At 46.1% G+C, this 24,551-nt stretch overlaps 2 protein-coding genes and 1 long non-coding RNA gene across 3 annotated transcripts in view; 2 read left to right on the top strand and 1 right to left on the bottom strand.

The window, feature by feature from the left end:
- Nucleotides 1-24,551, bottom strand: part of LOC121273703 (zinc finger protein 229-like) — a 1,112,939-nt gene that overhangs the window by 126,927 nt on the left and 961,461 nt on the right. The window lies entirely within an intron of this gene.
- LOC121273733 lies at nt 1,266-2,838 on the top strand. Its single transcript, XR_005942068.1, has 3 exons — nt 1,266-1,315; nt 1,665-1,705; nt 2,726-2,838. It is a non-coding gene; the product is annotated as an uncharacterized LOC121273733 (long non-coding RNA).
- Nucleotides 2,907-3,735, top strand: LOC121273710 (gastrula zinc finger protein XlCGF7.1-like; the record flags this gene model as incomplete). Its single annotated transcript, XM_041180872.1, has 1 exon — nt 2,907-3,735. A coding segment is annotated over exon 1 (678 nt), but the record flags the coding sequence as incomplete, so codon positions are not given.

Below are 24,551 nucleotides of genomic sequence, written 5' to 3'. Positions count from 1 at the left end.
TAAGTCCAGAAGCTTGGGACTCAGAGGCAGAAATGTTACCCACTGAGCTCTGATAGACAGTGAGGTGAAGATGAGTGGGAGGAGGCATGTGTGGAGAATAAAAACCATCACAGAACAGGTGGGCCAAATGGTCTGCTTCACTGATGTAATTTTATGTAATTTCAATAAGTGGAACATTTCAGACATGGAATTGTCGATTTCACATGAAGGACTTGTTTGGGTGTGATGCTGAAAGTGAACTGTCTTATTGCAAAATAATTTCAGCTGAGAGTCTCTGAATGAATGAGGAGAGATCACAAACAGCAGTTCTTAAAGAGACTCTGCTCACCCAGCAAATCAGCAATCCCAATTTATCCACATCAAGGACAAGACACAGGATGTTCAATCCAAATCTGATTCATTCCACTTACATCCAGAGTATTAAATTCCAGCTCAGTTACAGGGTCATGAACATGAGCAGAAATAAACCCCAACGGTCAGGATGGAAATGGTGTAGAGTCATAGAGTCACAGAGGTCTACAGCACAGAAAAAGTCCCTTTGGCCCTTCAAGTCTGGGCTGGTAAAGCAAGTATCTAACTATTCTAATCCCATTTTCCAACACTAGGCCCATAGCCTTGGCATGGCATCGCAAATGTACATCCAAATACTTCTTAAATGTTATGAGGGTTTGTCCCTTGATCTGATTAACAGCAACAACTTCTCTAACAATAAATCTCTGTCCCCTCAGATTCATTCCTCCCTATTTATTGCAACCCTAAATGATGCAACTATCCTCCTCCTGCGTTCCCCCCAATTCTCCTCCCCTGAAGGTGCTGACTGTCTGGCTCAGTTTCACACTCAGCTGTTGTCCTCCCCAATATGACACCCGGCTGTCGAAATCTTTGTACCTGAAGTAAACAAACTGTTTTGCTAAGGGGGCATCACAACCAAATCCAGTGACTACCCACATGTTCTTTGTGTCAGGCCGGGGACACTGCAGCCCACACCCCCACTTTCCATCCCAGTCCCAGGAGTTTGGAGACTGGGCTCCAGATGAGTAATGGCGGCCGCAGCTTTCAGAATGCCCCGCGCTAGGGAAACCGCTCCATCCGCCGCGCGGGCTGGCGGCCCAGGACTACGCATGTCCAAGGGAGAGGAGACTCTGCGCATGTGTGGAAGAGCATCCACCCCTTCCTGTCATGCTGAGGGTTTGACCTTTAGTGAGAGTTGGAGGACCGGAAGGACTCTGGTCCTCCAGCCAATCAGAGCGCGGGCTTTGTGTGAATGAAGATTGAGCTTCACACAGCCTAAAACTTCCTCCTGTGTCCAACATCTGTGAGTAAAACAGTTTCTTTTCTCCCCCTTTCCATTTCTTTTCTCATCCTGGGGCTAAATTGTTGACTTGCAGGAACTGAAAGGAAAGGAAGTGAATCCAGGGAGGGTGCAGACTCTGGAAAGGTTGGCCCAGGTCTCTCTCTCTCTTAAAGACATTGACATCCTTTGCTCCCTCAGTTTGACACATTTATTTGTCTGGCTAAAAGGATGGTCTCTTTCCTAATGTTCACAATTAAAGGGGTGGTTTCCCCAGGAGATGGCTGACATTTAAAGGGACAATTTCAGGGTGTTTAACTGACTGTATTTTCAGGGATTGCTCCTTATTTTGCCTTTTGTCCCATCTTTCTAGGTCAGCCTGTGGGTGGGTAACTGATCCCAGGAGTCTCCGAGGTGAGTTTGAGTGATTCGAGTTGGACTGCAAGTGAGCGGGTCGGCCAGCAGAGAGACGATGATGTTGTGACTGACAAAATAACTTGTATGTTTTGACAGCACCTGTGGAGGGAAAGACAGAGTTAACGTTTTGAGTCTGTATCACTCTTCTTCAGAGTCATACAGACTCGAAACGTTAATTCTGTCTTTCTCTCCACAGATGCTGTCAGACCAGCTGAGATTTTCCAGCATTTTTTATTTTTGTTTCGGATTTCCAGCATCCGCAGTATTTCACCTTTATATAAGTTGTAAGTTTTAGTTGATTTTAAACTCCACCCCCCCACCCCACTTTTATTGTGTCAAGACCCCACCTCCCCACCCCCTCTCATATTGAATCCCAAAAGCTCCCAACTTCCTCTCATGGTCACGAGCATCCCAACACCACCCATTCCCCCACCCATGCCTTCAGATGGCTGAAGTATCCCTTATTTTACTTTGTAAGAATTTTGTCCCCTGGACAATATAGTAATAGAGGACAAATATATGTCCGATGTTCTGACAGGAGACACTTTAGATATATTACATATAGTTCTGCAATGAAGTTAATTTATTATCCTTTCCAGTTTTATAGTATAGGACTGTATCATGTTATATCTTTCCAATCATAGAGTCAATACGGCACAAAAGGTGTCTGTTTGACGACTCGAGTCCATGCTGACACTCTGTAGAACAGTCCAGTCAGCCCCATTCCCCCTCGATATCCCCTTTCCCCTGTGTGTTCATTTCCTTCAAACGTCCATCCAATTTAATTTTGAAATGATTGATCGTCTCTGCATCTATCATCCTCGTAGGCATTGGGTCCCAAGTCAGCACTACTCACTGCTGAAATAAAGTTCTTCCCCACAGCACCATGTATCTCTAATCATGTAATACAGTACTGTGTATTGCACATATTTTTAGTGCTGTAATGTTGAGTTTATATTAGGTGCAGCAGAGTGAGAATGCAGGGAGAATGATGGCTTTTGTAAACTCCTTTTACAGAATATTAGAAGAGGAGGATTTCCAGACAGAAATCGCAAACCAAATCATCAGGACCTGAATATCATCGGCCTTTGAATCTAGAAGGAGAAATGTTTGTCTGTTCTGTCTGATTGAAAAGGTTTTAAACATCAGTGTGACTGGAAAAGCACCGAGACACAGACACCCGAGTGAGAGTGTTTCCAGTGCACTGACTGTGAAAAGAACTTTAACCAGTTACACAGCCTGAAAAAGCATCACACCATTCACAGTGAGGAGAGATATTATACATGTTCTGTGTGAGGACAAGCTTCAACTGATTGTCGGACCTGGAGAGACACAAGGACACGCACACCATGGGGAAACCATGGAAATGTGGGGACTGTGAGAAGGGATTCAAATCCCCATCTGACCTGGAAACTCATCGCCGCAGTCACACCGGGGAGAGGCCATTCACCTGCTCTGTGTGTGGGAAGGGATTCACTCAGTTACCTCACCTGCAGACACACCAGCGACTTCACACTGGGGAGAGGCCCTTCACCTGCTCTGAGTGTGGGAAGGGATTCACTCGGTCATCCAATCTGCTGACACACCAGCAAGTTCACACTGGGGAGAGGCCGTTCACCTGCTCTGAGTGTGGGAAGGGATTCATTCAGTCATCCAATCTCTTGACACACCAGCACATTCACACTGGGGAGAGGCCGTTCACCTGCTCTGAGTGTGGGAAGGGATTCATTCAGTCATCCGACCTGCGGACACACCAGCGAGTTCACACTGGGGAGAGGCCATTCATCTGCTCTGAGTGTGGGAAGGGATTCATTCGGTCATCCCAACTGCGGACACACCAGCGAGTTCACACTGGGGAGAGGCCGTTCACCTGCTCTGAGTGTGGGAAGGGATTCATTAATTCATCAAACCTGCGGGCACACCAGCGAGTTCACACTGGGGAGAGGCCCTTCAGCTGCTCTGACTGTGGCAAGAGATTCACTCGGTCATCCCATCTGCAGACACACCAACGAGTTCATACTGGGGAGACTATTCACCTGCCCTGAGTGTGGGAAGGGATTCAATGATTCATCCACCCTGTTAAAACACCAGCGAGTTCACAAGTGATTCCAGGGGTTGGATTCTGCTGTTATTGCTGCTGTTAATCGCATCCAGGACCGAGCCATGTTCATTCTGACACTTGGAGCAGTGGGAGGGTCGGAGGGTTTCTTTCTGCTGGACTGGCTGTTGAGAAAGGGGAGAGGGTCAAGTAGAACAAAAGGGAAAGTCAGGGATTGGTTAGAGGGTGGGTGAGATTAAATAACAGAAATGTCATGGAACAAAAGACAAACGGAATGATAATGGTTGTAGTAAAGAAACAAAGCATTGGTCCAGAGTAAGCGTTAATGGCAGAATAAAGGACAGTTGTCTGAAAGCAAAAACATGAAAACAAGATGCAGATTGGCACTTGGCCAAAAAAAAATCAAAACAGAGGACAGAGTTGACAGTCTGAAGTTGTTGAACTCAATGTTGAGTCCAGGAGGTGTAAAGTGCCTCGTTGGAGGATGAGGTGCTGTTCGTCCAGCTTATGTTGGGCTTCTCAGGAACATTGCAGCAGGCCGAGGACAGAAATGTGAGCATGAGAGCAAGGTGGTGAATTATAATGGCAACAACTGGAAGGTCAGGGTCATGCTTGTGGACTGAGCGGAGATGTTCCACAAAGAGGGCAGCAAACAGGGGACAGATGAATTAAAGAGAAAGCATTTGGGCCCAGAACATTGTGCACATCCTTTTACTCTGGTTGTCTTTGATCCTCAAGTAATTTTCTGTTTTTTTAACCATGTTCTGCTTCATTAATAAACTTTTATCAGTAAAAATATTTGATTTTTCTGGACTTTTCATGATTAGATTTCTGCACTTCAGGGAAAGTGTGTGAGAGGGGTTGGCAGGCTCTTTAACAGAAAGTGAGCCCCTCTAAGGTAATTGGCAAAGGAGCCAGAGTGGGGGGGGGGGGGGGATGAGATTTTATTTTTTGACACAGCGAGTTGTTCTGATCAGCCTGAAAGCAGATTCAACTATATCTTTCCAAAGGGTAAATACTTGAAAGGTAAGAAAGGTTGGCCAATGGGAAACGCAATTCTCCGCACATGCGCAGCTTCACCTCTCCCTCGGACATGCGCAATTCTGCGCTGCCCGCCCGCGCGGCGGATAGAGCAGTTTCCCCAACGTGGGGGATTGTGGGAGCTACGGCCGCCATTACTCATCCGGAGCCCAGTCTCCAAACATCTGAGACTGGGATGGAAAGTGGGGGTGGGAGGCTCAGTGATCCCATCCTGACACAAAGTATATGTGGGTAGTCACTGGATTTGATTGTGACGTCCCCTTAGCAAAAACAGTTTGTTAACTTCATGTGTAAAGATTTAGGCACCTGGGTGACATATTGGGGAGGGCAACAGGTGAGTTTGAAACTGAACCCGAGAGTCAGCACCTTCAGGGGAGGCAAGTTAGGATCTGACAGATTAATCCGATTCATCAGGCTTTGAATATCATTGGTCTTTGAATCTATGAGGAGGAATATTTCTCTCTTCCATCCATAGGAAAAGATTTCAAACATCAGTGTGAACAGAAAAGCACCGAGATACACACACCCGAGTGAGAGTGTTCCAGTGCACTGACTGTGGAAAGAGCTCTAACCAGTTACACAATCTGAAAAAAACATCACACCATTCACTGCAGGGACAGATGATAACAGCTCATCTCACCCGCTCCACGTCTTCAGCACACCCACTTTGTCCACATACGTGCAGCCAAAAGTTCAGAGTTTGAGGTCTCTACAAAATCCCACGATTCTGGAGCTGAGGGCCTCTGACAGTGTCCAGGGGTTCGATAGAAAACTCGGTGATGGGATTTCAAACACAGAACACATTTCTCACCGCAGGGAAGTTTAAGTCTGGTAAAATGTCTCTTTTCCAGCAGTGGCTCCTCAGGTCAGTGAGATCCCGAGATGGTGTCTGAGAGGATTTTCTAAACCAGATTTGGAGGTGACCTGATTTGCCCCTGTTCTCCTTTACTGTTACTTACAGATTTTGCCGACAGCTCCCTCTATTACCTTTTACCTCCGATATTTCTTTCTAGGTTATTTCTCTACCTCTGTTTGTGCTTCTGATACAGTTTTGGGTCTTTAAATCCGAAATCTGAGACCATCAAATACAGAAACAAGACACAGGCAGTGTGATGGGAAATGTTCAGAATTGGACCAGTTTTCTTCAATAGAGAAACTCTGCTGCCCGTCTCCCAACTCACAGTCAGTCCCATTCACCTTTCACCCTCTGTGCTCACTGACTGACATTGGCTCCCACTCAAGCAATGCCTCCATTTAAAAAAATTCTCCTCCTTTGGGCCCGATCTTACCTCTGTAAAAGTGAATGGGATTTTTAGGGAGTAAAAATCTGGCCCATTCATTTCAAATCCCAGCATAATCTTGCCCCTCCCCATCTCTGTAATCTCCTCCATCCCTACAACCCTCTGAAATATCTGTGCTCCTCTCATGCTGGAGCATCCCTGTTTTTAATCGCTCCACCATTGGTGGCCGTGTCTTCAGCTGCTTGGCTCCCAAGGTCTGGAATTCCTCCCTAACCCTCTCCAACTGCCAATATTACTTTTCACCTTGAATACTCTCTTTACAATCTAACCCTTTGCCCAAGCCTTTGATGATCTGACCTAATTTTTAAAAATTCATTAATGGGATGTGGATGCCACTGGCTAGGCCAGCATTTATTGCCCATCCCTAGTTGCCCTTGAGAAGGTGGTGGTGAGCTGCCTTCTTGAACCACTGCAGTCCATGTGATGTACATACACCCACTGTGCTGTTAGGGAGGGAGTTCCAGGATTTTAACCCAGCAGCCGTGAAGGAACAGCAATATAGCTCCATGTCAGGTTGGTGAGTGGCTTGGAGGGGAACTTGCCAGGTGGTGGTATTCCCAAACAAAAACAGAAATACCTGGAAAAACTCAGCAGGTCTGGCAGCATCAGCGGAGAAGAAAACAGTTGACGTTTCAAGTCCTCATGACCCTTCAAAAGAACTAAGTAAAAATAGGAGAGGGGTAAAATATAAGCTGGTTTAAGGTGGGGACCCCACCTTGCCCCCCACGTTATCTGTAAGGTATGATTCCGTGAGGATGAATATGTCAGGCTATTGCTTGACTAGTCTGTGAGACAGCTATCCCAATTTTGGCACTAGCCCCCAGCTGTTGGAAAGAAGTGCTTTGCAATGTCAACAGGGCTGGGTTTCCCCTTGTTGTTTCTGGTGCCCATCTCGATTCCGGTCTGTACTGCTTCATTCCTTTTTATTAGCCTTGTAGTCGTTTGATACAACTGAGTGGCTTGCCAGGCCATTTCAAAGGGCATTTAAGAGTCAACCACATTGCTGAGGGCCTGGAGTAACATGTAGGTCAGAACAGGTAAGGAAGGCAGGTAAAGGACATCAGTGAACCAGATGGGTTTTTATGACAATCAATGATGGTTTCAAGATTTTTAACTCCAGATTTTTATTGAATTCAAATTCCATGAACTGCCGTGGCAGGATTCGAACCCGAGTCCGCAGAGCATTGGGTCCAGTGAACGAGTGCGGGGTTATAGATTAAAGCTTTTTAACTGACAATCAGTAATCATCCAGAGGGCATGTAAGAAGGTGTGTCCCTGTCCAATCAGTATGAGGGAGCAGGATAATGAACAGATAGACTGGCCAATGGGAACTGAGTGAGGTCAGGGGCACGCTCAATGACCACTAGGTGTGAGTGAGAGCGCTGATGGACAGGTGAACCATCCAATGGGAGGGAGAGATATCTGGGGGTGGGTTTTATGTCCAATCAGTTCCCCCAGTGACAGGCCCCTCCTGCCACTAGAAATATGAAATACAATCTGAAAATTCTGGAAACTCTGAGTGATTCAGTTCTGTGCAATTTAATCAATTGAAGAATTGAAGTAAAGGGATATTTCAGCATATTCTTCAACTGCTCTTTGAACTTAGTCTGGGTCACAGCGTAAATAACAGTGTTTGTGCAGCAACTCAGGAGCTGCAGCATGAAGGCAAATTCCAGGACAAAATCATTTAGATATACAGACTTATACCCAAACCACCACATCCGGACCCATATAGAATAAAACATGAACGTTGACCATAACAGGATGAAATTTGTTGAGATAACAAACAGTAAAATGGTGGATTTCCTTTGACTCTCCTTCTCTGGGTCTTTGGGACTCTCCCCACTGCTGTGAGCCTGGAGTCTCCTGTGGGCTCTGCTGGTCACCTCAATGTGTCTGACGGTGAAAACATTGAGCAGCAGAATCAGGACAAATGGGACACATGGGGTTAGAATGATGTGGAGGAACTCAATTGTTACTCAGAATGGAGAGACCTGAATCCTCATTGTGACCTCACAAAACCAAGGAATGTTCCCCAGCCAATAACGAGAGGTTAACATAAAATACCAGAAAATGTTCTTTAAACAGCTCAGCACAGTCACAGCTCCCAGAACCACAGCCGCCGGTTTCTCGCTGCAATATTTACTTTTCAGCTTCTGGCAATAAATGGCCACAAATCGATCAAAGGTGAAAGTGACGGTGAACCAGACAGAACAGTCAATGGCTGCATAAAGCAGGACAGCGTGGATATTGCACATGGGGATGTACCACAGGAAAATAAAATGTTCCCGATAAACAATTGGAATGTGCCTCAGTATCAGGTCGAGGGTAATAACCAGTAGATCCGCCACTGCCATGGCCACCAAGTAGCGAGTGACCACAGTTTTGGCGAGATAGGATAACAGTCGTCACTAAGTTAACTCTGAGGAAAGGCAAAAGAAAATGAAATTATACATCAGGCTGGGAGCAAAGTTACCAATTTGATTGAGGAGTTATTGGGATGTTCATATGTGTTAATCCTCACTTGCAACTCAGACCCCCTGACATTCGCAATATATTCCCTTTCAGACACAAAATGCAAAACAAAACAAACACTCACTGATCAAAAACACAGACACAAAAATAAGAAAAGATGATTTCTGGAAAATGAATGTGCAATTAGATTATTAGAAGTGTAGAATAGAAACAGGTCACTCTTTCACAGTCCATAAGATGGTGATTGAAAATATTGCAGATCTGAAGGATTCTCTCCTAGTTTCTTGAAGACACACGTAGGTTGGAAATTTCTGGCCTTTGATCCAAACTGTGGTTGAGCCTCTGTAATGAAGAAATGTAATAGCAGGTAAAATCTATTAGCTCCTTTTACTGCCCGAGGTGACTTCCAAACAGGGTTTTCTTTTTGATGGGTTGGGATCTCTTCCCTCAGGATTTTCTTTCCTTCGATTGTCCGACTGCCTTCCGGACATTCAGAGAAAAGCTTCCAGTGCAGAATGTTTCAGAAATGTCAGTAATATAATGTTTGTTATGAAAAGTTTTTTCATCTTAAACTGTCTCTCTGTCCTGTGACCACAGTGGCGGATTTCCACTGTCCACACATTGACATTCCAGTTATGAACAGCCTCCGAGTCCCTCCGTGCACCTCTACCCTCCCAACAAGGTCCACGGGAATATGACTTGACCATGACAGGGGTGACAGGAGGGGAAGCCGGGAGTGATGGCTGGACCTGGGGCTTACAGGGTGAAGCTGGGTCGATATTTCCCCCAGACCCACATCCAGATACACAAATGCTGACTTTCAGGGTGTGTACACTGTCCCAGGAGAGACACAGGAAGGAAGAAATATCCCCTCGTGTGGGACTGATACTCTCATAAGTCGGAGGATGGACGTTGCTTGACTGGGAGCGAGTTTATGTCAGCGGATACAGGGGGGACTGGGAAATGGGACTTGTCGCGGCTTAGGACACAGGTTGCAGACTGCAGTTTCTAGGGGGTGAAATGTAGGAGAGCAGCCAGAGATGTGTTGGAAATAATCAAGTCTCGATGTAACAAAGGCATTGACGAGGATGCCAGGAGTGGATGGGCTGAGGCGGGGGTGAAGTCTGGTAATGTTATTGAGGTAGAAATAGGCAGTTTATTGAAGGTGTGAATATATGATGCCAAGTTTGTGAACAGTCTGGTTCAGGCTGAGACAGTTACCAGGGAGAATGATGGAGCTGAGAGCTGGGTAACAGAATTTAGTGTGGGGACTGAAAACAATGGCTTCAGCGTTCCCAACATTTAGTTGGAATGAGAGATGTGTGAGGGATTACATTCTGGCTGGGGGTGGGGGTTTGGTGGGGGGAAGTGGGTGAACGTGGAGATACAACACAAGCTAAATGGTCCGAATTTATAGAGGGTGCAAGAACAGAGAGACCTGGGGTATTTGTATACAAAATACTGGAGGAGACAGAACAGGCTAACAAATCGGTTAATGAAGCCCTTGGGATCCTGGGCTTTATAAGTCAGAGACACAGAGCACAAAAGACAGGAAATTATAGTGAACCTGTATAAAAGTCTAGTTTGATCCCGCTTGAAGCATTGTGTCCAATACTGGGCTGCACAATTTAGGAAGGATGTGAAGACTTTGGAGAGAGGGCTGAAGAGATTTACTGGAATTGTGTCAGGGAGGAGGGATTATACACTTATGTGGATAGATTGGATAATCTGGGTTTGTTCTCCATCGAGCAGAGAAGCTTAAGAGGAGATTTGATAGGGGTGTTTAACAGAATGAAGGGTTTAGATAAGTGAAATAGAGAGAAACTGTTTCCAGTGTCTGAGAGGTTGAAACCAGAGGGCACAGCTTTAAGGTGATTGGTTAAAGAAGCAGAGGTTACCCGAGGAAAAGCTTTTTCACTCAGCGAGTGGTTTGGATTTGGAATGCACTGTATGATAGAATGGCAGATGCAAATTCTATAATACCGTTTCAAATGGAAATTGGGAAATTTGTGAAGGAGAAATGTACAGGGAACAGGGGAAAGAGCCAAAGAGTGGGGCTAATTTGTTTGTTTGAGAGAGCGAGGTAGTTGGGCCGAATGAAATCCTTCGGTTTGCTCTACATGATGATTCTGTACTTGTTCCTGTTCGGACTTTCGCATTGTCCTTATCCTTTCAAAAGGTGTTTGATAAAGTGCCACATAACAGACTTGTTACCAAAATTGAAATACATGGGATGGAAGGAGCAATGACTGCCTGGCTTGGAAATGGGCTTCGCGACAGAAAGCAGAGAGCAGTGGAGAATGGCTGTTCTTCAGATTACAAGGAAGTGTCCAGTGGGGGTTCTCCAAGGTCAGTGTTGGTCCCACTGCTCATTTAATGTGTGTTCATGCCATGGACTTAGGCACATAACAGGTCATTTCAAATGCTTCAGCTGGTAGGAAACTCAGAAATGTTAATAAACAGTGAGAAGGATAGGAACAGACTTGAGGAGGATGAAAACTGACTGGTGAAATGGACAGACACCAGAAAGATGCACTTTAACACTGAGAAGTGTGAAGTGATGCATTTTGGTAGGAAAGAGGATGAAAGGAAATGTGAAGTGAAGGGAAATCATTTTAAATCAGGAACGGAGACAGATGGGGAGCCAGGTTTCTGTGCCGGTTTCGTAAACCACAAGTCAGATCAATTTACCAACTTTGGAAATCTGCAACTTCCTCCTCACCTGATTCCTGCCATCTTTGCATCTCAGAGAGGCACGAAGGGGATAAGGGTGGGTTTCCCGATTACTGATTAGGTGTGGGCTCGGGTTTGAACCCAGAAGAGCTCGGCTGTGGTGTTGGGCTCTTCCTGCCCTTTGCCCAATGAAAGGACAGTTAATGGAGCCATTGAACATGTTCTGTCTGAATACAGCCCTGAGAGATTACTGGGGGAGAATTCTGATGTTAGCGCTGTGAGTCCTTCCTGTTCATGACACGGATGACTGAAACATTGTTGTCGTGTGAGAGCTGGGCCATGAAGAACCTTTTCCTTAGTGTCCTCATCAGTCATTGCTGTGCCCTCTGTCCAACTCCACTGCTGTCAATCTACTCTCAGCTCTGTGTACGCTGCTGGAGCAACCATTCGCTGCTCATCCCTAAAAGTCACTCACTTAAATAAAAAATCATGATGTTTCAGCCTACACAGCCCTGCTAGTGGTCACAAGAACATTTCAACCTCTGCTGTCCTCACTCACAACACAGCCCCTCTGAAACCCACAAGCCCCACCTGAATCCATTCCCCTCCGGGTGAGGCAGCACAATGAGCACGGCCATGTTTAAGCCCCAGAAGGACCACAAACCAAGTCAGGAAATCTCCTGGAGGACCTCGGGCACTAACTCCATTGGTGACTGGGACATGGCTTCTCGCCCTTTCCACTTGCCAGGCAATGCTGAGGCCCCCCAGCCTGTGCGTGCAAAGCCTTTCCTCTTGTGGCACACACAGAGCAGCACCTCCCCCTCACGAGAATTACATCCTATGAGGTTAATCATGGGAAACACCAAGAGTATCACACGTCATGCCCCAGGTACCTCCGATTCCCTTATCCCAGGATGGCAGACTGAGGAGGGAACCAGAAGTCCCAGGAGGCAGCAGTGCTCCCGATTCACGGAGCACGACTGGGACATCCTCCTGACAGAGACAGATGCACACATGGGGACATTGTGTTCCCTGAAGGATCCAGGTCCCCCCGCCACCAGAGTTTGGGTGAGGAGAGCGGATATCATCATCTCTGCTGGCGACCAACAGAGGACCTGGATACAGTGTCAAAAGGGCTTCACTGACCTTCTGCTCTCCACCAAGGTGAGTGAGATGTCCCTGCCATGCATGTAAACCAGTATTACTGTATGCAGCATGTCAGGCCTCGAGTGGACACAGAATCCGTGATGCTCAGCAGCTCTACAGGATCATGGGCCCGTGGCCAAGGTGAAGCAACAATGTCAATGGTCAAGGATGGAAATGAGGAGAAATAACTGTGGAGCTGTTGGAGGGATTTCCAATCACCGTGACCTGATGAGCCAGCACATCACCCTTTCCCTCTTGTCATTGCAGGAGAAGAGGGCTCACAATGCCCGCGAGTTACAGAGGGCCAGGGGAGGGACCACACATCTCCATGCTATTCGACCTGTGGAGGAGAGGGAAATGGACATTGCCAGAATACCGTCCACAGACCATGTCGGTGATAACTTGGGCATTAATGGTAATGGGTAACTCCAAGTGGCAGCAAATGAGATAGCTTTGGAAGAAGGTCACTAAGAAAGAGGGCAATCTGCATGACCTCACCTCATGACCAGGGGGCGGTAGATGCAGGAACCCTCACAACTTTTAAGAAGTATTTAGATGAGCACTTGAAATGCCATTGCACATAGGGCTATGGGCCAAGTGCTGGAAATGGGATGAGAATAGATAGGTGCTTGATGGCTGGCATGGACACGATGGGCAGAAGGGCCTGTATTGTGCTGTATAACTCTTTGACTCTATGAGTATGATTGCCTTGTGTTTCTCTCACAGGTCCCAGTGCTGTGATCTCACTCCCTGGAGGGGAGTCAGGGCTTGGACATGAGGAGGACATAGACGTGTCCGAGGATGTACCCTCACCACCATCTCACTCAGCAGACACCAGGCCAGAGACCCACACTCCAGACGCTACAAGTGTGGACATAGAGTAGGGGTCGCTGGTTGTTGAGCACAGCACCAGTGTGCTGGAGGGGGTGTCAGAGGCAGAGGTTTCTAAGCACAGTTGCCCCCAGAGGTGGGAGGGCAGTCACAGGGACGCGCCGCAGGATGGTGAGACAGAGCCTCTGGAGTCTCAGTTTGGGCTTCACTTTTTGGACCTACAGTGGGAGATAAGTGGCCATCGGACTTAGTTCCCTGAGGCATCGAGAGCTCAGGCACTCCGAATGGATGAGTCCATGGTGACTATGACCTTGACCATGTCTCTGGTTGGGCAGCACAAGATGAGCAGCCAGGAGAGAGTGGCCAGCCTCATGGTGAGCCCATGAGCAGGTGTGGGGTCTCCTGCGCTGTGGTACTTGGTCAATTGCAGCAGTGGGAGAGGAGCGAAGGACCCTGAACAGGACTATCTCACGGGTGGAAGATCAGTCTCTCGAGTGGATGGCAGCTGTGCCCCAGCTGCCCATCCCATCCGGCCATCGGGGCACCACCCCAAGGGCTGAGCAACCTGAACAGGTGGCTGAAGGATCCACGGATTTTGAGGGAATCTCACTCTCCTGTTATCCATAGAGTCATAGAGTCATTGAGGTCTACAGCACAAAGGTCCTTCGGCCCATCGAGTCTGCACCAGTCAAACAAGTACCTAACTATTCTTATCCAATTTTCCAGCACTGGGCCCAAAGCCTTGTCTGCCATGGCATCGCAAGTGCACATCCAAATGCTTATTCAATGTTATGAGGGTTTTCTGCCTCTATCACCCTTTCAGGCAGTGAGTTCCAGATTCCCACCACCCTCTGAATGAAAAAAATCTTCCTCATGTCCCCTCTAAACCTTCTGCCCCTTTCCTTAAATCTATGCCCCCTGGTAATTGATCCCTCCACCTTCCTGTCTATCCTATCTATGCCCCTTATAATTTTAGACACCTCAATCATGTCCCCCCTCAATCTCCTCTGCTCCAGGGAAAATAACCCCAACCTATCCAATCTCTCCTCATAACTAAAACTCTCCAGCCCAGGCAACATCCTGATAAATCTCCTCTGTACTCTCTCCAGTGCAATCACATCCCTCCTATAATGTGGATTCCAGAACTACACGCAACCGCTCGGCCCCCTCAGCTCGAACCACCATCTGATACCCGGTGGCTGCCGCGGCAGAGATGCAGGTAGTGCAGCCACCAGGAAGATCCCAATGGGTTCCTGCACGACGAGGCTGAGCACCACGATCCTCACAGCCACAGAGCCGGAGAGGTGAGCAGCCTGTCTCCACCTCCTCCGAGGTAGCAGGGGGAGCCCTACATAGGAATGTCCGTGAGCGCAGGACACCGCGGCGGCTGGAGCACTGATTGGCTCACAGGGGTCTTTAGATAATTTACGTTTTGTACAGAAAATAATTTACCATCTATCTGGTGAAATCCGAACATTCATGTGAAATAATTCAAACCATTTCCACAATATTTACATGATTTTGAAGTCAGTGTGTGGTCAGAGGCCCTCATTTTCTCACTAGCAGCCTGCGTGCACCACCCAGTAAACCTTCCTCATGTCTGACATGTCCCCAGATACATGATGGATACAATGCCGTGTCCTCGGTGTTTCACACCTACTCCTCTCCCTTCCAGCTCTTGGTTCACACTCTTCCAAGGCGGACATCACGGGAAGCGATGCTGGATGAACAGGTCTCCGGCCACGATGAAGTCCTGCATGGACTCCTGTACCCTGTACCCTTCGGCGGCCACATCATACACCGTGTCTCCAGGGTCCCTCCAGTGGGCCTTCGCCCTCACTATCCACTTCTTCATCCTCCACCTCTTCCTCCTTCTCCCCTTGACCTCTTCCTCATTTGAGTATAGCCCCGGACCTCTTCCGGTTCCAGTGACAGACCCTTCACAGCGCCAAGGTGTGACCTTGAGGCAAGCTACAATCATGCGGGAATACCTGGCAGGTACGGACTGTAGAGACCCCCCTGAGTGGTTGAGGCATCTGAACCACATCTTGAGCTAATGTCATGTTCAATGAGAGTCCTTGTATGAAGGTGGTTTTCATTGTACCTTCTCTGGGTGTCTGTCTGAGGCTGCCGTGGTGTTTGTAACGATATTTGAGTAGATTAAGGTTTTAAGATGTACTGATTGATACATCTGAATCCAATAATAAACTAATTGCTTATAAACATCAAATAAAGATCTTTAACCCAAACAGGTGGACCCTGAAACTTCACTGGTGAAGTTTAATAGATGTTTTATTTTAATAAATGACTTAATGAGGAAATACCAAAGATCACTGATACAGACATGTGCTTGAGTACAATGTTAATGTTACACAAGGGTTTTCCTCTTCTAAGTTTGAAACTGAATAAAATTTAAGTTCGAGACTGAATTTTGAAAAAAGGATAGAGGGTAAAGCCCGAATTTATTCAACTGATGTGATTCTGTAAAATTTACAAAAGAAATACCCTGCAGAATTGAGTAAACCTCTGGAGTGATCGGTTCTGCAGTGTTATGACCAGGATGGGAGGAGTGTGTAGTTTATCTAGCCCCAGTGCTCCACAGGTCGCACCATAAGTGTCAATATTTCGTTCACTCACCAAAACGGCAAATTGTTTATCTTGGCTTCTGCTGGACCCAGAATAAAAGAGACTTTAACCACGCTTCTTTCAATGAACTCAGAATGATTGATTTATTATGAAACAAAATCTCTCTTTAAGTTAAAATAAGTAGCAAAACTGGATAACATACAATATGTAATCTGGAAGTGTAATGATTTCCCGCCTTTAAAATTCTAACAGACACACACACACACAAACACACGCGTGCGCGTGCACATGCACTCAAAGCAAAACAAAGGAAAAGACAAATAAGACCTCTGCAGAGATTGGCATGGATGGAGCACTGGTCATAGTAGTTGTTTAGAGATCCTTGCCAAAGCATGATAGGTGAAACACTGTTTTTGTTAATCCTCACCTGTTGCAGCTTCATAGGCTTTCAAAATATTAACAAATTATTCTGTGATGAAAATTTTCTGGCAAAACGTGAACTACAGGCAATACAGGGAGAGACAGATAGAGAGCAAGAGAGAGGAGCAATCTTCCTTCAGTTTGCTCATAAAACACACCTTAAGTTCAAAAAACATGTTCAGCCAGAAATTCTACCATGCCAGATATTTTTCAGCCAATCAGCAGAATCCCAAAGCCTGGCAACGGCAGTTTTTTAAAAAAATTAGCTCAAGTAAACAAAATAACTTTTATTTCCCCAGGTGTCTTGCTGGTCATTAAACTGAAGTCATGTGATTTCTTGGAAAAAGTAGCTTACTCACAGACCAAAGTGAACTTCTAACCTTTGAAAAACATTCAGGAGAGTGAAAAAATAATTCAATATCCTCCACCTTTTTAAAAGCATATAGTTCTTGGAGATATGGATTCCTAACATTAGTTTCACTGTAGATGGATCGATAGGTTGTTACAGTGAATATGTCTATTCTGGTAATGCAGTTCATGAAAACATGTCGATGTGGTAAGATATTTTACCCCTTTAGGATCAACAAAGCCTCATCCCATTTCACGTGGTAAGAGTAATGGTTTTCATTGTAGTCTAGCATACCCTCCAACCTAGTTTATTTAGGAACTGTCCTACCTGTTCTACCTGCCCTCTTTGTTACCAAGGATGGATCTGGCCACGTTGCTGTGGAAGGTTCCAAGCTGTTGGACCGTGCCACAACCACCCATCCCTTGTAAAAAACCTTATGCAGAAAACGGTTTTGACCACAAGACTATCAGGTGGTCGCTGCATAACATCCTTGAGGCCCTCATAACTTGAGTTCAGCTCTTTTGCCCATGTTTGGGCCAAGGCTGCAATGAGGTCAGGAGCTGGGTGGCCCTGGTGGAACCCAACTGAGTGTCAGTGTGCAGGTCATTACTGAGTCAGTGCTGCTTGATAGCACTGTCAATTACCCCTTCTATCACTTTACTGATGATCAAGGGCAGACTGATGGGGCGGTATTTGGCCGGGTTGGATTTGCCCTGCTTTTTGTGGACAGGACATACCTGGGCAATTTTACACATTGCTGGTAATTGTAGTGGAACAGCTTGGCTAAGGGTAAAGCTGGTTCTGGAGCAAAAATCTTCAGCACTGTTGCCAGAATGTTGTCAGGACTCATAGGTTTTGCAGAGTCCAGTAGCTCCGTCTGCTTCATGCTGCTTATGCTGTTTGGCATGAAAGAAACCCTGTGCTGTAGCTTCACCAGGTTGACACCTCATTTGCCTGGTGCTGCTCTTGACATGTCCTACTGCACTTTCCTTTGAACCAGTGTTGATTCCCCTGGCTTGATGATAATGGTAGACCATAAGACCATGACATAGGAGCAGGAATTAGGCCATTCAGCCCATCAAGTCTGCTCCGCCATTCAATCATGGCTGATAAGTTTCTCAACCCCATTCTCCCACCTTCTCCCCGTAACCTTTGATCCCCTTACCAATCAAGAACCTATCTATCTCAGTCTTAAATACATTCAATGACCTGGCCTCCACAGCCTTCTGTGGCAATGAATTCCATAGATTCACCACTCTCTGGCTAAAGAAGTTTCTCCTCATCTCTGTTCTAAAAGGTCTTCTCTTTACTCTGAAGCTGTGCCCTCGGGTCCTAGTCTCTCCTGCTAATGGAAACATCTTCCCCACGTCCACTCTATCCAGGCCTTTCAGTATTCTGTAAGTTTCAATCAGATCCGCCTTCATCCTTCTAAACTCCATCGAGTATAGACTCAGAGTCCTCAAATGTTCCTCATATGTTAAGCCTTTCATTCCTAGGATCATTCTCCTGAACCTCCTCTGGACCCTCTCCAGGACCAGCACATCCTTCCTGAGATATGGGGCTCAAAATTGCTCACAATATTCTAAATGTGGTCTGACCAGAGGCTTATAAAGCCTCAGCAGCACATCCCTGCTTTTATATTCTAGCCCTTTCGAAATAAATGCCAACATTGCATTTGCCTTCCTAACCACCGACTCAACCTGCAAGTTAACCTTAAGAGAATTCTGGACTAGGATTCCCAAGTCCCTTTGCACTCCAGATTTCTGAATTCTCTCTCCGTTTAGAAAATAGTCCATGCCTCTATTCTTCCTACCAAAGTGCATGACCTCACACTTCCCCACGGTGTATTCCATCTGCCACTTCTTTGCCCATTCTCCTAACCTGTCCAAATCCTTCTGCAGCCTCCCCGCCTCCTCAATACCTCCTGTCCCTCCATCTATCATTGTATCATCTGCAAAATTAGCCAGGGTGGCCTCAGTTCCTTCATCTAGATCATTAATGTATAAAGTGAAAAGTTGTGGTCCCAACACTGACCCCTGTGGAACTCCACTAGTCACTAGCCGCCATCCTGAGAAGGACCCCCTTATCCCCACTCTCTGCCTCCTGCCAGACAGCCAATCTTCTATCCATGCTAATACCTTGCCTCTAACACTATGGGCTCTTATCTTACCGAGCAGCCTCCTGTGACGCACCTTGTCAAAGGCCTTCTGGAAGTCCAAGTAGATAACATCCATTGGCTCTCCTTTGTCTAACCTACTCATTACCTCCTCAAAGAATTCTAACAGATTTGTCAGGCATGACCTCCCCTTGATGAAACCATGCTGACTTTGCCTGATTTTACCATGCACTTCCAAGTATTCTGAAATCTCATCCTTAATAATGGACTCTAAAATCTTACCAACGACTGAGGTCAGGCTAATCGGCCTGTAATTTCCCGTCTTTTGCCTCACCCCCTTCTTAAACAGGGGGTTACATTAGCGATTTTCCAGTCCTCTGGAACCCTCACTGACACCAATGTTAGCTGAAAGATCACCACTAACACCTCTACTATCTCTTCAGCTATCTCCTTCACAACTCGGGGTGTAGTCCATCTGGTCCAGGTGATTTATCCACCTTCAGACCTTTCAGTTTTCCTAGCACCTTCTCCTTGGTAATGGCCACCATACTGACCTCTGCCCCCAACTCTCTTGAACTTTGGGGCTGTCACTCGTGTCTTCCACCGTGAAGACTGACACAAAGTACCTATTCAGTTCCTCCGCCATTTCTTTGTTCCCCACTACTATTTCTCCAGCATCATTTTCCAGCGGCCCAATATATCTAAAAAAAAACTCTTGCAATCTTCTTTTATATTATAGGCTAGTTTACCCTCATATTTAATTTACTCCCTCCTTACTTCTTTTTTAGTTGTCCTCTGTTGGTCTTTGTAGGCTTCCGAATTCCTTGGTGTCCCACTGCTCTTCGCCGCATTGTACGCTTTCTCTTTGGCTTTTATGCTATCCCTGACTTCCCTTGTCAGCCATGGTTGTCTCATCCTCCCTTTAGTATGCTTCTTCTTCCTAGGGATGAATTTTTGCTGTGTCTCCCAAATTACTCCCAGAAACTCCTGTCACTGCTGTTCCACTGTCTTTCCTGTTAGGCTCATCTCCCAGTCAATTCTGGCCAGCTCCTCCCTCATGCTTCTGTAGTTGCCTTTATTCAACTGTAATACCATTACATCTGATTCCAGCTTTTTCCTCTCAAGGTAGAATGGGGGATATGAGGTTACAGATTTGTTCAAGCACAGTTCTGATGCTGCTGATGCCTACAGCGCCTCGTGTGTGTGTGTGTGTTTCTGTGTGTGTGTGTGCGTGCACGTGTGAGTTCATGCTCTGCTGAAAGGCATATGTGAAACTAAGACAGGATCACATGACACACTTCCCTTCTAGTGATGTCATGCTGATACCCCTTAAAGGTATATTACAATATAAACGAACAAAAGTCAGGAAGATAACATAATTAGATTAGTGAGATCCCAGCTGGAGTATTGTGTCCAATTCTAAGGAGCACACATTTGCCAGAATTTCAATGACTTAGTGAAAATGCAGAGGTGATTTACTAGAATGGTTCCAAGGATCTGGGAGTTAAGTTACACGGAAAGATTGGAAAAGCCCCGATTGCTCTCTTTAGAAGACTAAAGGGTAAGGAGAGATTTAATCTAGAATTTCAAATTCATGAAAGGATTTGACAGAGTAATTAAGGTAAAACTGGTTCAAGTGCCTGAAATTTCAGGAATAAGAAGACATAAGAAGGAAAAAGGTAATTGATAAAGAAACATCGGTGAAATGAGGAGAATTATCTTCAATAGTGAGTTGTTGGGACTTGGAATTTATTGCCTGAATACATGGTGGAAGTAGATTCAATAATATCTTTCAAAAGGGAATTTAACAAATACTTGGAAAGGAAACACAGAGGGGTCTGTGGAATGAGGAGCGATTGGAGTACATTGCATAGAATGAAATAACTCTCACAAAGAGACAACACTGACACAATGCTCTTCCCCTGTTTCATCTCTGACATGTGGCTGTGCAGGTCAGAGTGACAGAGGAACATCTCCTCAGGCCAGTGTGACAGACATGGAACTGGATGGTGAATGACTCCTCCTGTATTTCATCAATCTCTGATTCAAAGAGGAAGAGACAGAGAGTGAAGGTCTAGAGACAGATAGACAAAGTGCAAGAGAGAAAAGGAACACAGAAACACAGGGAAATGAAGGTTTGTGCTACTTTTCGGGTATAAGGGTCACGATTTGCGACCTGTCTGTGTCTGTTCCTGTTGGGGCTGCGTGCTGCCTCCTCATTTCCATTAGATCTCCCTGCTGCCCAGCATGACACATGCTCAACAGGGGTTCTAACAGTGTGTGAGACTGGCACGTGTTCCAGACAGTCTTCAGCTCTTAAAGGCAGTCAGTCCCTCTTAAAGGGAAGCTGCGTTGATTCACATGAGGCTGCTGCTGCTGCTGACTGTGAATGCTGCAACTGGAGACAAGGTGAATGGAGTAGAACCATAGAAACCATAGAACCATAGAAAAGTTCCAGCACAGAAGGAGGCCATTCGGCCCATCTTGTCCATGCCAGCCCGAGGACACCCAGGTGCCTTTCTAATCCTACCTTCCTGCACCCGGCCCATAGCCCTGCAGCTTACAGCACTTAAGGTGCAGATCCAGGTACTTTTTAAAAGAGTTTAGAGTTTCTGTCTCTACCACCAACTAGGGCAGCAAATTCCAGACTCCCACTTCCATCTGTGTAAAAAAGTTTTTCCTCATGCCCCCCCTACACCTTCTGCCGCTTATCTTGAATCTATGTCCTCTGGTTCTAGAAATCTCCACCAAGGGAAACAATTTTATCCTGTCCACTCTATCTATACCCTCGTAATTTTGTACAGCTCAATCAAGTCACCTCTCAGCCTTCTTTGTTCTAAGGAAAATAACCCCAACCTATCCAATCTCTCCTCGTAGCTACACTTTTCTAACCCTGGCAACATTCTTCTAAACATCCTCTGCACTCTCTCCAGAGTTATTACATCCTTCCTGTAATGTGGGGACCAGAACTGCACACAATACTCCAGTTGTGGCCTCACCATTATTTTATACAATTCCAACATTATATCCTTACTTTTATATTCCTAACCTCTGCCAATGATGGAGATCATTCCATTGGCCTTCTTTACAACCTGTCTACTTGAACTGCTGTCTTCAGAGACCTGTGTACTTGAACGCTAAGATCTCTCACTTCATCTACTCCTCTTAGTGTATTCCCATTTATTGTGTAATACCTGTAACTGTTTCACCTCCGTAAATGTATGACCTCACACTTCTCTATCTTAAAATCCATCTGCCACTGCACCAACCCATCTATATCATTTTGGAGATTTATGGCTATCCTCTACACTATCCACTACTCGGCCAATCTTTGTGTCATGTACAAATTTTCTACAAACGTTCTCATCCAAATCGTTAATATATAACACAAATAGCAAGGGTCCCAACACTGATCCCTGTGGAACACCACTTGAGGAAACTTTCCATTCGCAAGGGAATCCATCGACCATTACCCTTCATTCCTGTTACAAAGCCAACCTTTTATCCAGTTTGCCACATTACCCTGCATCCCATGGGCTTTTCCTTTCCGGACCAATCTGCCATCTGGGACTTTGTCAAATGCCTTGCTAAAATCCATGTACACAACATCCACTGCACTACCTTCATCAACCGTTCTTGTCACTTCCTCAAAGAACTCAATCAAATTTGTGAGGCAAGACCTTCCTTTAACAAATCCATGCTGACCATCCCTGACTGGTCCATACCTTTCCACATGACAGTTAATCCCATCTCTCAGAATTGATTCTACTAATTTGCTCACCACCGATGTAAGACTAACTGGCCTATAAGTGTTTGTAATTTCCTTTGATCCCTTTTTAAACGTTTGCATTTCTCCAGTCCTCTGGAACCTCCCTTGTATCTAGTGAAGATTGGAAAATCATCCTCAGAGCATCTGCTATCTCCTCCCTGACTTCCTTCAGCAGCCTCGGAAACAATCCATCTGGCCCTGGTGACTTATCAACTTTCAAGGATTTCAACCCTTCGAGTACTTCCTCTCACTTTATGACTCTCCCATCCAATATCTTGCAGTGTTCCTCCTGGACTGCTACACCTACATCCCACCTTTCCTTTGTAAACACGGAGACAAAATCTTCATTCAAAACCCATCCCACAGCCTCTGCATCGACAGACAAGTTTCCATCTTCATTTCTGATAGGTCCCACTTTTTCCTTAACTAACCTTTTAGCATTAATGTATTGGTAGAACATCTTTGGGTTATCTTTAACTTTACTTGCTAATCTTTTTTCATTTGATTTCCTTATTTCCTATTTTACTTCATCCCTGCACTCCCTATATTTATCTACGCTATCTGCAGTGCTTACTTCTTTGTGCCTATCGTACGCTTTCTTTTTCTGTTTGATCTTCCCCTGTATTCCTCTAGATAACCAGGGGTGTCTAGGTTTGGCAGTACCACTCTTATTTTTGTCGGGGACATGTCTACTTTGTACAATTAGGATCTCGTTTTTTAGTGTTTCCCCGTGAACTTGGCTGTTGCTGCTTTCCTCTGTGAGACCATCCCCCCCCCAACAGTATCCAAAGCAGTATATCTGTTAGAGAGGGGGATGAGCACAGGGAACTCCTGCATGACATTCCTGAGACTTTTACTGTTCCTGATGGTCACCCATTCCCTTTCTGCCTGTGTAATCTTCACCTGTGGTGTGGCCACCTTGCTAAACGTGCTATCCACAACTCGCTCAGCATCATGGATGCTCCACAATGAGTCCACCCGCAGCTCCAGCTCCGAAATCTGATTAGCTAGAAGCTGCATTTGGACACACCTTCTGCACACATGGTCACCAGGGATGCTGGAAGCGTTCCTCATTTCCCAAATCCTGCAGGAGGAGCATATCACGGGTCTGAGTTCTCCTGCCATGACGTCCCTCCCTATTAAGCTAGTTACTCCCTTAAAAATACGCTAGCTTGGGGCCTTATTTATGTTAGCTAGGAACCTTGTTTCTTGACTAATTATACTTGTACAGTACTACTCTATACTTTTTTTTAGCTCCTACCTCAGTATTAAGCAATGAATTACTTTAATAGATTGAAAAAAATACTCACCAGGATTTACTCACTAATCAGCTGCTTTTTTAAAAATCCACTTTTGGAAGAGTGTTCCTCGCAGATCTGTTGCACTCCTGAAGGTACTGTCTCTCCCTCGCTCTCTTTTTTTTGGTTTGAGGAGGAAGGAGTGATGTAATGTAATGTAATGTAATGTTTGAGGCTAGTCCATTGATTGACCGTGGGTCCTCCTCGATCCCCTTCTGAGTTGCGGTGACTGCGCTGACTTCTCCCAGAATGCTTCTCAGTCACTTCTCACTACCGCCCTCTGTTGGATATAGGACTGAGAGAGGGTTCCACGGTTCAGGGATGTGGAACTGGAAACCTCAGTCATGGGGGTTGACAGGAGGCCAGAGACCAGGTTTCCATTGGGGTTGGGGGTTGGGTGGGGATGGCCCTGAAGGAACGCCCCCCCAGAGGGAATGGGAGCAGGTGGCCAGGGAAGTTCATGCAGGAGGTCTGACCCCGAGGATCTGGCAGGAGTGTCAGTAGAAGTTTAATGAGCTGACACAGGTGAGAAAAGTCAGGGAATCATATTTACATGGCCCCTCCGACCCACACCACCAACTTCCCACACTGCTCAGTCTACCACAGCCCTCATCACTCAGCAGTCTCTACCCCTCAGGCCTCACACCTCACATTCACATAGTCCACCTCACTCTCACACACCTTCCACTGATACCAGCCCCACTCCCACCCGTCACTATCTCCACATACTTGCAGCTATTCAGCTTTGGCAGGCACATTGCCCAAACACAGTGCAGGAC

This window comes from Carcharodon carcharias (genome assembly GCF_017639515.1).
Source record: "Carcharodon carcharias isolate sCarCar2 chromosome 27 unlocalized genomic scaffold, sCarCar2.pri SUPER_27_unloc_1, whole genome shotgun sequence".
In the NCBI taxonomy this organism is placed as follows: domain Eukaryota; kingdom Metazoa; phylum Chordata; class Chondrichthyes; order Lamniformes; family Lamnidae; genus Carcharodon; species Carcharodon carcharias.
This window is presented reverse-complemented; position numbering and strand designations above follow the sequence as displayed.